This window comes from Camelus bactrianus, chromosome 16 (genome assembly GCF_048773025.1).
Source record: "Camelus bactrianus isolate YW-2024 breed Bactrian camel chromosome 16, ASM4877302v1, whole genome shotgun sequence".
Classification (NCBI taxonomy): Eukaryota; Metazoa; Chordata; class Mammalia; order Artiodactyla; family Camelidae; genus Camelus; species Camelus bactrianus.
In genome coordinates, this window is record NC_133554.1 from 44056867 (window position 1) to 44070489 (window position 13623).

The 13623-nt window shown below is 42.0% G+C and overlaps 1 protein-coding gene across 2 annotated transcripts; it reads right to left on the reverse strand.

The window, feature by feature from the left end:
* Positions 1–13: 13 nt before the first annotated feature.
* On the reverse strand, positions 14–6532 carry PSME3 (proteasome activator subunit 3). Of its 2 annotated transcripts, XM_010968958.3 has the most exons (12): positions 6046–6532; positions 5307–5339; positions 5121–5183; positions 4821–4925; positions 3895–3943; positions 3234–3346; positions 2930–2998; positions 2731–2798; positions 2578–2632; positions 2365–2451; positions 1626–1732; positions 14–327 (listed from the first exon to the last, which is right to left on the reverse strand). In XM_010968958.3, the coding sequence occupies exons 1-11, from the start codon at positions 6085–6087 to the stop codon at positions 1652–1654; spliced, it is 765 nt and encodes a 254-aa protein (XP_010967260.1). In that variant the 5' UTR covers positions 6088–6532; the 3' UTR covers positions 14–327; positions 1626–1651. The 2 variants fall into 2 exon arrangements, with proteins under 2 accessions (XP_010967260.1, XP_074199463.1); XM_074343362.1 differs by having other exon boundaries at positions 14–1732; positions 6046–6529.
* Positions 6533–13623: the final 7091 nt, after the last annotated feature.

The following is a 13623-nucleotide window of genomic DNA, read 5'->3' on the forward strand; positions in this document are numbered from 1 at the left end:
CTTTAGAAAGAGGTCAAAGTACCTGTATTTTTAATAATTTCTTGACATGGCAAAGAATTTTACATTATGATCCAAGGGTGATAGGGTGAGGAGGAGGGGCAGTGGAACAATCCAACAAACAAAAAGGGAAACTGAGAAACACATGGTGGAAGGAGGGAAGGGTTTTAGTTGGAAGGGGTCTGGAGGGTGGGTAGGGGCACTGCCCAACTAATATGCACTTGGCTTGTTACTGAGCACTATTCACGGCAAGACAGCATCCTAACTCCTTCTCTGCAGCACACCACCGGGAGTAAAAATGATGCGTCCAGATGGAAATATGATTGGGGACTGGAAGATAGAGACAGGGGAAGAATAGAAGTCAGAAGTAATACACTGAGAGAGTCACTGGCAAGCTGACCACAGATACCGACTCTCCAGTAGTGTGTGGTAGAATAAAAAAGTGGGGATTGATGAAGGTTAACCAAAACGCTGTAACAAGTGACATCTCTGGAAGATTTGAGAGATAGGAGGCAACTCTTCTATGGTTTTGACTTGCCCAGAAGATTTCCACACACACACGACATGATGTGTACACACACATACACACACAAGTGACCGCTTTCCCTGGAAGCACAATACTATAAACAACAAACAAGAGACATTTCTCCGAAAGAGAAAGCCCACTGGGAGCAGCGGCATCTGGTCCTCACAGCTGCAGACACCCCTAACCCAATTTACATCTGGCCTGGGAGGAGGCAACCAAGAGTCAGAGGACCAGCCTTTGCAATAACGCCCAAAAGGACCCAAGTCACAGAGGAAGGAGGCTTCCCCAGTCCCTGTGCTTCTCATCTCTCAGCTCTCCTCCAACTCCCCAGTCTCGGGCACCAAGAGGCTACCATATTAGGAGACAATAGGCTCTGGTGGATTGAGGACAAGGACAACTATCACCTTCTGAATGGGGGTGTGTGTGTGTGTGTGTGTGTGTGTGTGTGTGTATGTGTGTGTGTGTGTGTGTGTGTGTGTGTGTTAGACACATATATGTGTATGTGAAAATGCATTATAAAAACTTCTGAAGGAGCTAGAGACTTGGCCAAAGGTCTAAGGTGTTTCTTGTCATTATCAGGGTCAAGGTGGAACGTATGTAGATGGGGAACCCTAAGCGACCACCAGGGCAACTGTGGCAGGAAGGATCCAATGTCCCACAGTGCAAGAGACACTAAACTTTCATGAAGAAGAGAGGAGCTGGTCCCCCCCAACCCCGCTCCAGTTCCTACAAAACATCTAGTACTTTCCCTCCAGTTCCCTCAGCTTCTAACCAACTAATCACCAAAAGGAAGAAAACACAAAGCCCAAGACACAGGAGGGAGGCGGGAGAGAAAACACAAGTATTCTTGTGCCAACATCCTGCACACACAAACCTGGAGTTTTCCAGAAATTAGGGCAGGTGGGGCGTGGGGTGTTAGGGGAGGAAATAGAGGAGTTCCTGAGGCCTGAAAAAAGAGGTAAACACGTCACAGAACTACATGAGAGTTTCATTAGACTCTAACTAAAAACAGAGAGAGGTGTGATTACTATTTCCAGCCAGTTTCCCCATCACGATAGTCATGTAACAAACCAAGGCAATGTCGGTCTTGAGCCAGACTCACAGAGTCCCCTGGCCCTGGCCCTGGCCTCAGTACAGTGTCTCTGCGTTGCTGCTCCGGGGCCGTTTGATCTTCTCAATATTTTTCAGGATCATGTCATGTAGAGTGACCTAGGAGAAGAAGGATCAGAGAATCACACATCTGTTCTACCCCTACCTTGCTAGGGAAATGAGACATCCCCATGAATCCCCAAGCAATTATCCACATAACCCTGATCTCATTCACCTGAACTTGAATTAAGGGTGGCTGCCTTCCTGCCTCTTATACCCCAAATCTGAGTGCACCTGGGTATCTTCCAGACCCAAGTGTCTAATAATTAACATTTATTAAGCACTTAACATTAAAAAATTGCACTGGGTCCCCTCATATGTTATCTCACTCATTTTTAAAAACCAATCTTTGTGCTACTCTTAAGTTCCATTTTAGAGATGAAGAAACTGAAGTTTGAGATTAAACTTGCCCAAAGCCACATTACAGGTAGAGTTGGTTCTAAACCTAAGTCTGACACCCACACCTTCACCCCTATACTGTACTGCACTCCCTCCCATCCAGGTAGAAAGAAAGGAGATACCCGCCTAGGTACCTTCAATGATCTCATAGTTCTCAACACTCAGTTGATGGGCAGAATTTGTTCCGCTCATTTTACCACCACACTCTGTCTCGACCCACAGAGTGGCAAGAAAATGATTACCAGAACTAAGAGAAGCCAGAGTAACTGCAGGCAGGGACCAAGGTTACTTACATATTGATTCCTTAGCTCTGATATGATGAGCCGAAGGCTGATATATTCTTTCTCATCAATCTCTGTCACTGTGCGGCGATAGTCCTCCTGAGAGGAGGGGCAGAGAAAAGACTCGTCCCCGTGTTCTGACTGTCCCCACACAGCTCTTCCCAGGAACAGTCACTCCTCCCTGCCCTACCACTTCCACCCTCAGGCCACAAAACCCTTACTTACCACATGGGGATATTTAGCTATTTTAGAAACCAATTTGGCTCTTGTAATATAATATCTGGAAGGAGAGAGAAGAGGAGGAAGCTGCAGGGGACCCCTGGCAGTGCTTACCACCTCACCAGCCCCCAATTCCTGAGCCAGGCCCAACAGTCCTACCTAGAAATCTGGTCCAGATAAGATGCAGCTTCACTCTCAACAGTTCTTAGTTCTGCAACTGTCTCCTCCTGAAAAAAACAAGTAAGTCAAAAGTCACTTTCACGTTATTGCACAGCAGACCAAAGAGAAAGGGAAAATAGAACATGGGAGATGAGATTATCTCCCAAACCTTCCACAGTTTCTAATGCAGGCACATTACCTGAATGGACACCCCAAAGTTGTTCCCATCTTCTATCCTAGGAATCAGGAGCTGTACCCACATTTTGACCTGGAGGATGAGGGGACCAATATATATATATATATGAGGACCATGGCCTTTTCTGCTGAAGCCACGAAGTATACAATTCATGCTGCTAGGGCCAGATGCCACGGGTACAGGAGCCAAAATACTTAGCCTGCCAACTTCCACATCCACTCCATGCCTCCAGCCCCACATCTGTCATTCTTTGTAGTTCAAGCAGGCTATCTGGAGTCAACCCATAGGTCACTAGTCCCTGCCTTACCGTATTGCATTTCTCGATCAGCAGTCGGATCTCAGGCTTCACTTTCTCAATAATGTCCACCAGCTGCTGGTTGCTTTTCAGCATCCCATTGGGCATCACGAACACCTTAGTTCCTTGTGGGGACGTGAAGAAGGTCAAATGATTTCGGGGTGGGGGGCAGGTAGCAGAATATAGCACTCCCCACCTCTCTTCCTCAGACCTATGAGTTGCTGTGACCTCTGCCTTTTATCTATCATAACCCTACCTATAAATCACTAACAATCAAAAAGGGAGAATATATAGATTAACATTTGAGTGTCTGAAGTATCCCAAAAGTCTGTCTGAAGAATAAGGAAATTAAAATATGATCTACAGAGGTAATGTACCAACTATTTTTGAATAGTAAAAAATGACATGAAACTGGGGCTTCTGTGAAAAATCTGATGTGTAGCCAATGCCAACCACCCTCCCTTGGCAGTCCACACAAGTTAAACCCTCCGTTAATTGGAAAATTAGGTTTAGAGTGCTAAATAATGACCATGACTGGAGGACTTGGGAATGCTAACTCTGGGAAATAAAATTAGATCCTGCTTCCTGGCAAGGAGAACACAAGATCCATACTGTGTCTCAGGGCTGCAAGTCAGGAAAGGTCAGGGTGGGGGATAGTGGGGATAGCTCTTACCTTGGAAGGCCTCTTCGCATTCATCCAACCTTCGCTTCTTGTAAGTGGGCTAAGGACGCAAATAGGAATTACCCTGCTCAGCATCGACATCCCCATCACAAGTTACCCTTCAAGCAAGTCTAATCCGTTCTTCGACCCCATATGTTGTCTTATTAACTTATGCACTATTTCTTAAGCACATACAAGGCTTTAACAAAAGGTTCTTGCCACAAAGCAACTTACACTCTAGTTGGGAAGACCAACCTTTCAAGAAATATAACACATTAAACAATTAGAGGCAGTGGAGGATATTATAAACAATAGGAAAAATGAACCATTCAATGCAGAGTGAGGATAATTAAGGGACTATATTCAAATCTGCTGGTTTAGCAAAGAAACAGAATATTCAATCAATAAACATGTGTTCAGCACCTGCTCTTTACTAGGAACAATGCTAGGTGCTGGAGATAACAAGGAAAAGACAAGACAGTTTCTGCTTTCCAGAAATGCAAGTTCTATCAATGAAACAAAAGTATAATCAATGTTATAACAGAATGTGGACATATAACTGATGAAGACTGAGTGCTAAAGATACACAAAGATAGGCACTGGAGTTATACAACAAGAACTGTTCATCCCGTAACAAGACTCAAGACATTGAAACAGGTGAGAAAAGCCTTGCTTAGAGCCATGTGGACAGACCAGATAACCTGAGGGAACCTGTATCAGTTCTATTTTAAACTCATTCTAACAGAGTAGTATTAACATATTCACCTCATTCTATAAATGAAAATCAGGGTCTAAAGGGAGTGTACCGGAGTCCTAATGTCTATAAGAACCCTCATTCTCAGATCCAAATCCCACTGTTCCCTCTGTAACTGTTCAAACTGACCAAGAAATAGAGGACCTATTGCTTCAAAACACAAAGATAAATAGAGGACACTTACACCGTCCAGTCCATCATGGCTATTGGTGAGAAGAATGGGGTCAGGGACTGGGAGATTCATGTCTGAGTGGATCTGAGTTAGGTCATGGATGTTTAGGATTGGTTCCTGTAAGAGAGACGCCCACCCCAAAAACATTAGTCTTTTCAAGAGGAACAAAGAAGTATTTCATTTGAAGGGCAAGAAATGAAAGTGCTTCACATTACAAAACAAAATACAATCAACACGTGATTTGTCCCATTTGACAGAAAGATCAGGGCCAAAAAAATTGGGGAATTTGAGGAAAAGAAAAGGGTCTCTCACCTTCAAAAAACTATCAAGTTCTAACAATTTCTTTGGGAAAAAATTTGCCACCAAGTCTTCTGCCTAAAGATGAGGGTAAATACAGCTGAATTAGTAATTGTGGGAAAGTCTGTCTCTACAGGTATTTCTTCTCTGGGGAACTCCCAAGTATTAACCAACGCTCATTTTTATGTTTATTTCACTCACCTCACTTGTGATCCGCTCCCTGAAAGAATCAACCTAAAATTAACAAAGAAAACAATTCAGTAAGTGCAAGTCAGTACCTGGCAACAGAAGTAAGGGCAAGATGGGGAACCCCAAATCCAGCTGTCTTTCCCTTACTTTGTAATTGTAATGAGAAGCAGAGAGGCCCCCAGACTGCAAATACTTAATTTTTTTTAGGATCCATTTCTCCATCTCAGGAGAGGGAGGCAAGCGGGGCTTGAGGGCAGCACCCGCCTGTCTTCCTTTCCTCCCTCCCTCCCTCCCTGTGTCTGAAGCTGTCTGAATTTGAGCATAGACAAAAGACAGGTAGATGTGGGGGCGGGGAGTGCGTGAGCTCATAAACGTTGTCAACCTCCATCCAAACCTGGCCTAAGATACGAGGCAGGCCCTACGCTAAGGGCAGGGGCAGTAGCAGCGTCCGGAGGCTGGGACGTTGCTGGGCTGGGGGACTTCCAGCTGTTGCTGGTCTAAAGCACTGAGTCCACCACGTGTCCGCAGAAGTCTCCCCTGGGCTCTCCACCATCAGACGCGGTACAGAAGGCCACCCCCATGTCATCCTCTCCCCCGATGCCGTCTCCGGGAGTTGGGGGCTGGGATGAGCTGAACGGAAGCTCAAGGCTGGTGTACCCAGGGAGACAAAGACGCCACGGGGAGTCGGCAACCGATCAGAGAGCTCGGGAATAGAAGCGAGGGGTAAGGAAGGCCGGACCGGTGCTGCTACCTTGAGCTTCACTTCCTGATCCACCTTCAGCAACGAGGCCATGGCCGGGCCGGGCCGTGTCCGTTCCGCTGGAGACCGGAGGCGCTGTGGGCTCCGGGAAGGGGGTCAGAAGGACGGGAGGAATCTCGGTTGCTCTCGGGACGCGGCTGCCCTCGCTGGCTCACTCGCTGCTCGCTCGCTCCCTCCCTTCGTACCGCCCGTCCGACCGCCCGCTACCTGCTGCCTGCTGCCTGCTTGCTCTCTCTCGCTCGCCCTCCCGGCTTTCGCCGCTCACGCCGGAAGTTACGTCACAGCCAATCGCCGGGACTCCGGCGAGGATGAGCGCGTACCCTGCGCAGGCGCGTTGAGGGCTGCGGTTCGGCTTTTGACGCTCGGTGTCTGGCTCTTAACTCCCGGCTCCTGTGCCAGATAAGGCTTAAGTGAGAGGGAGAGCGGCGGAGGTTAGTTTGGTGGGATGTGAGCCTCCAAGGGACTGTTTGCTTCTCTGTTATACCGGCACTCGCCTTCACCGAAGGGACGTTCGGAGCCGCTGCCCCTTCGAGCGGGGACCTGGCTAACGACGCCGTCGCGCCCCAGTGACGTCGGCCTGAAGAAGCCGGCGGTCCCAGCGCTGGGTTCCGGGCGCCTACTCTGTGATTCCTGCTGCCTCCACTCCTTGAGCGAAGCCAAATAGAAGTCCTATTGTACCAGGCTTCCCCACCTTTCTCTGCCACTTAGCCGCTTATTCTCATACACTTCGAGATCTCAGAGATCAACTGCCTGATAGGATGGGCAAATTGATGCCTGAGTCGGGTAGTGCTTGTCCGAGGCCACACAGTGAGTGTTTCCAGTAAATCCAAGACCAGAACTCAAGACTCCTGACTTACAGGACAATGCTGTATCCATTGGCAGAGGCTGCATCTCTTAACTCACTCATTCTGTCTGTCTCTTAACATTTGTAATTTCACTCAATAAAATGGACCAAGCTCTGGGACAGTGTCCCAGAGGCTAGAAATATAATGAGTCATTTCGTAAGTTAAAATCTGGTATCCACGTTAAAAAGTGAAATTAGTTTTAATCATTTAACGCAATTTATCCAAATATCATTTCTTCATGTAATTAATATAAAAAATATTAATGAGCTCTTGTACATTATTTTCTCACACCAAGTCTTCGAAATCCATTATGAATTTTGCACTTACTTGCGCATCTCAATTCAGAGGAGCCATATTTGCAGTACTTAGTAACCATATGTGGCTAGTGGCTCCTGTTTTGAACAGCACAGTTCTGGGAAGTTAAAAGTAAACACGACTCAAGTTCTCTGGTCTCATGGGACTTACTACTGGAGAAAGAGACTAGAAAGTAAATTGACAACATAATTGCAAAGATTGACAAATGTTAGGGAAAAAACGACCTAGAGAATACCAGAGGTCTGTCTATTTTAGATAAAACGGCCAAGAAAGGCCTCTCAGATGAAGTGACAATTATGCTAAAATCTAAAGGGTGTAAAGGGGTTACCTTGGGAAGAGTGAGAAGAGCCTTCAAAGGTATGGGTGCAGCACGGGCAAATGCCTTGGGGAAGGAAAGAGGCTTTGAAAGACTAGTTAGTGAGCTGAGGGTGGGGGCATGGTGGGAGTGGGGTGGGGAAGCTTGTTAGGAAATAATTTGAATTAAGTGCAAAGGCAGGTCATCTGACTTACATTTTATCCTGGGCACATCTCTGTGTTAAGAACAAGGGAGATGGTGGGAATACTACAGTTAAATGAAGTGTGGCTGACTATGGCTGTTAGAATCAGGGAAACCTGGCTTTAGATCCCACCTCAGCTCTTTACTAACTGGGATATCTTAGGAAAATTACTAAAATGCTGAGTCTCAATTCTCTCATCTGTAAAATGGAATTTTAATTATTATTAATAAATAGTATGTAATTTTGTATGGTTCTTATGAATACTGAAAATCACATATAGGTAAAAGAACTAGCACAGTGCCTGGACACAAGGCAGGCACTAGATAAACAGTAGTCATGATCAGATAAGCTACCTATTAGCACATATCATGAGGAGGTTACTCCTTAAACCATATAATTAGTTTATATTGTTAACCTCCCACTTTCAAAGTCCTTTTCCACTTATTAAAGGCCACATACAACATAGCCTGTACTACCCATCTTCCTTATTAACATCTAACAGTTTTCCCCCATTTACCTCAGCTTTCTGTTAACATTTATCCCTAGTAACTTTTGAACTCTGATCTGGAACTTAAGTTCAGAAATGCTTTCCCATATTAACTGTATCCTATCTTAAGTGTGTCATTTCCCTGCATTTCTTTCAGAATTAATAGCTTCAACTTGAAAATGTAGTATGTTTGTGCTTGTTGTTGAAATACGGCTTTGTGCTCAAATAATTTAGTTTCGTCTTCTTCAAGTAAGTTGTAAGAAGACATACACACTCCTTTTTTTATTTCCCTTCCTCCTCCCTTATTCAAATGTATTCTGTGATGTCCACTCATTTGTTTATTCAGGGAACAACTGCTGAGGGCACCACTATATTTAACAATCTCTATGCATTCCTGGGTACTTATGAATCAAACGTGATCACTGATGACTGGTCTCACTTTAAATTCAAGTTCACAAGACTCAAATGGATGCACAACACTGCCTGTGATCCTACTACATGCTCCTGACAAGGCTCCTCTCCCACACTCCAAACGACTGTCATATGTTCTCATCTTCCTAAACCTCCAATATCCCTCCCCTCCAGCCCCCAACTTATTGTCTTGGCTCATTCTTGATTGGGAAAATAGAAGAAAATGACAACTTCATTTGCCAACCTGTAAAGACTCTACCTTTTCTCTTTCATTGAAGGAAACACTCCTGTTCCCATCAAAAACCAACTCTTCCTTGTGTGTGTTGGATCCCATTCCCTTTCATTTTCTCAAGGTCTGTGCTCCAGTGATTCTTCATTCTTTTTTCTATATTACATTTACTCTTCTTTTTTTTTTTTAACATTTTTTATCGAGTTATAGTCATTTTAAAATGTGTCAAATTCCAGTGTAGAGCACAATTTTTCAGTTATACATGAACATACATATATTGATTGTCACATTTTTTCCCTGTGAGCCACCACAAGATCTTGCATATATTTCCCTGTGCTATACAGTATAATCTTGTTTATCTATTCTACATATGCCTGTCAGTATCTACAAATTTTGAATACATTTACCCTTCTTTGCTGAATGATTTCCAAACATAACAAATATCTTCCATCTTGAGAAAAACCCTCTCTTGAACTCAGGTTCCTCTCTGAATATCTCTCAGTTTCTGTGCTCTTCATGGCAAGAATTCTTGAACAATATTATTGTCTCTTAACCTACTTCCTCATCTCCCATTTACTCCAATTCACTCCAAAATGGCTTTCTCACCCTACATCCTGACTAGATACTTCTTATTAGGTTACTTATGATTTCCATGTTGATGACACCGGTAGTCACCTCTCTTCATCTTACTCGAACCTCTAAGTGGTACTCAACACGTTAGCCATTCCCCATTTTAAAACACAGAGGGCAAGCTGTTCTTCCAGTTTTCCTCCAGCCTCTATGGTGACTTCATTTCCCCTGCTAGCTCCTTCTCCCTAAGAAGTATTACCCATATTCATGACTTTAAATACCATATGTATGCTGATGGCCCTAAATTTTAATCTCCAGTCCTGACAGCTTCACTGAGCACCAACTGTGTATTTGACATCTCTACTTAGATAGCTAATTGGCATCTCAAACTTAATGGGAGCAAACCAAAGCTTTTGATTCTCCCGCACACTTGTTACTTTACTGCTCTTCCCCGTCTCAGTAACTGACACAACTGTCTACCTAGCTGTTCAAACCAAACACCTAACCATCAACCCTGAGTCCAGTCTTTCTCTCATCTCCCACATCCAATCCATCAGTAGGTCCTGTCAGCTTTATCTGTATAATGAACTCCGTATTTGTATTTTTTTCTCCGTCTCCTCACTTGTTCTCCTAGTCAAAGCCATTGTAATCCTTTGCCAGGACTCTTACAATTGACTCGTACTTGGTCTCCATTTTCACTCTTGCCACCCTCCCCTACATCTATTTTCTACTCAGCACCCAAAATTACCTTCTAATATGGCAACCATAGTTATGGCAGTATCTACTAAAGCTGAATAAATATATATGTCTCAGAAATCCCATCTCTAGGAACATACCTAACAGAAACACATAAATATATTCACCAAAACACATAAACAAGAACGTTCATAGTACTAGCCACAATAGCCCCAACTGGAAATTACCCAAAAGTCTCTCAACAGTAGGATACATTACTAAATTTATTCACCCAAAAGAATACTGCACATTATTGAGAACGGATGAACAAGATGGATGAATCTCACAAACATAATACTGAGTAAAAGAAATCAGACACAAAAGAGTACATACTAGGGGAGGACAGCTCAGTGGTAGAGTATGCGCTTAGCATGCACGAGGTCCTGGGTTCAGCCCCCAGTATCTCCATTTAAAAATTTAAATAAACCTAATTACCCCCCAAAACAAAAACAAAATTTAAATTTAAAAAGCAAAAAAAAAAAAGGAAACAACAACAAAAAGTATATACTGTATGAGTCCATTTACATGAAATTCAAAAACAGTCGAACTAATCTGTAGTGTTAGAAGATACTGTTTACCCTTGAGATGAGTAGCAACTGGATGGTGGCAAGAGGGAGGGGAGTTGAGTGCTGGTTATGCCGGTGTGTTCATTTGTGAAAATTCATTGAGCTGGACACTCATGATTTATGTCCTTTTCTCTATGTATTTTATACTTCAGTAAACAGTTTTTTTAAAAAACCAGCAAGATCATGTCTCTTGTCTGCTTAACACACTTGACGGTTTCGTAGTTGACAGAAGCCCACCTGAATCCCCTAGTTGAAGGAACTCCACCCACCCTTGCCCCCTCTTATTCTCTATCACATCATCCTCCTTTTATTTTCCCTAGCATACCTACTATTTTGTTTTGCTGCTATAACAAAGTACCACAAACTGGGTGACTTATAACAAGGGTAATGAATTGTCTCATAACTCGGGAGAGGACAAGTCTGAAATCAAAAGTGTTGTCAGGATGTTGTTCAAATATTTGTTGAATTGATGACCTATGGTATGCTGCTGCTGACCACGCACAATCTCTCAGGCACTACAGATACTGACCGTCACACATTCTCCAAGCAGCAGTAGAGCACAAAAAGAGTTTATTATGTGCCAGACGTTACTCCTTGTGCTTCCTATTATTAGCTCATTTAATCATCACACTACCCTCTGTGATGTATACTATTATTCTCATTTTATAAATAAGAAAACAAGGTACAGAGCGGTTAAATAACTTGCTCAAAGTCAGAGTTGGTGAATGACAAAGATAGGTTTTGAACCCAGGCAGTCTAGACTTCCAAACCCAAAGTTGTCATCTCTGTTAAGTCCTACCTCTCTAGAAGCCCTTTACATCTCTACGCCTTTCTGAGATGGCGTTAATGGCAGCCACACAGGAAGAAATTTAGGACTATGAACCTGCTACAACAGGGCTAGGTGAGAATTCTTTGGGGATGATTCCACTCATCTCCTCTAGAGGGGGGTCTCAAGCTGAAAGATCCAAGAGGAATAAGGGTTGTAAAGTCTACCTCTAATTAGCAATACCAGGAGAAAATCAATCCAGTCCCTCATAATATATCTGATACTAATTATAGGAGGATCATACACATTTAAAATACTAATAGAAAGTCACTTCTAGAACTGGAAACAATTTTCTGAGCAATTTAAGTCATCAAGAAAAAGCAGATTTGACTTCATAAACATTTAAAACATCTGCACATCTGGAAAACTCCTTAGTTAAATAGACCATTCATGCAAATTAATGAAAAATATTAAGAAAAATATTAAGAATCTAGTAGATAAATGAGCAAAAGAACAAACAAACTTCACAAAAGAGGAACTACAAGTCAATATTTACAAGTAACAAATGATGTCAACTAAAAATAACAAGGAAGTGCCATTTTTTTGCCCTCATTCTTCAACTATATTATACCTAATACTGGCCAAGGCGTCGTGAAACAGGCTCTCTCATACATTACTGGAGGCTGAATATAATTATGCACAACAGCTTTGGAAAATAATTGCTAATGTTAATCAAGAGACATGAAATAGCCAAACTCTTTTAATTCAGTAATCCCAATTATGAAGCTCTACCATTAGGAAACAGTCAGCTCTTCATTGAAACATTATTGTAATCACCAAAACAGGAAGCAATGGAAATTTCCAGCAACAAAGAAACACAGTAAGGTAGAGCACTTGATGCAATGTAATGCAGTCATGAGAATGACAAGCACAAAAACTGTAACAACAGGGGAAATATTTATTATGTAATGTAAAATTTTAAAACCAAGATACAAAAATTATATGTAGATTACAAATATGAATACTACCTTGTTAAAATACATAGGGAAAAAACATTGTAATGGAAAACAATAAAAATTATAGTGTGATGAGACTACGGGTAATTTTCATGACACTGTTGCCCTAACTTCCTGTATTGTTATATTATCTTTCTGTAAAAGTTTAATTTTGTTGTAAATGAATTATAGGCTTATCGTAAAAAAAAAACCTAACAACACAAACTTTTATGACACAAAAGTCTCTGTCCCATGGTCCAGTGAAAGACATAGCTCACTGCATCTCATATCACATAACACATAATATATACTACATGTTATTTTTTGTACAAATGGAATCATATGTTTACTGCCTATAACTTTTCTCATTTCAATTGTCAAGCATCTCTTGCCTCAATTCACACAAAACCTCCCAACTGGTCTCCCTGCTTCTATCTTTTCCCTTCTTCAGATCGTTCTCCAAAGTAGCCAAACGAACCATGTAAAAAGCAACTTATTTCATTCTTTTTTTTCCCTTGCTTTATTCTTTTTAATGGTTGTGTAGTAATCTCCTGAATGAATAATAAGGTAATTTATTTAAACAATCCCTATTATTGAAGGAATTTAGCCATGAACATTCTTGTACATGTATATCTGATAACTTGCAATTTTAGGAAAATTCCTAGAAAGAGACTTTATGAATCAAAGAATCGAACATTTAAAATTTTGATAGACATTACCAAACTGACTTCCCAAAAGATTATACTAATTTACACACAGTTACCCAAATGCTCCTCAATCAATACTGGATGTTATCAACTGGTTTGGCCTTTACCAAACTCAAAAATGAGAAATGCTGCCTCGCTTAAGTTTGATTTCCATTAATTACAAGTGAAATGAAATACTTTTTAATTTTTTAATCAATTTTTTTTGTGTGAGGTGCTTTCTCATTCTTTGCCCATTTCATCAACAGCCTATCTGTATTTTTACTGATTTAATAGACTTCTGTATGTTAAGGAAATTTACCTTCTGTCTTCTGAGCTGCAATTATTTTCCATATTTTTCTTTCGTAAAAAATTTTTAGTGTTTTTGATAGCTCAGAAAGTTTTAATTTCTAAGAAGTAAAATTCAGTCTTTTCCTTTTGGCTTCTGATTTTCATGACATGCTTGGACA

Coding starts and splice junctions, on each gene's coding strand:
- PSME3 (XM_010968958.3), bottom strand. CDS start 6,087: ATGGCCTCGTTGCTGAAGGTGGATCAGGAAGTGAAGCTCAAG. Junction 2,633..2,730: donor TATCTGGACCAGATTTCTAG/GTAGGACTGTTG, acceptor CTCTCCTTCCAG/ATATTATATTACAAGAGCCA. Junction 1,733..2,364: donor CAGAGCTAAGGAATCAATAT/GTAAGTAACCTT, acceptor TTCTTCTCCTAG/GTCACTCTACATGACATGAT.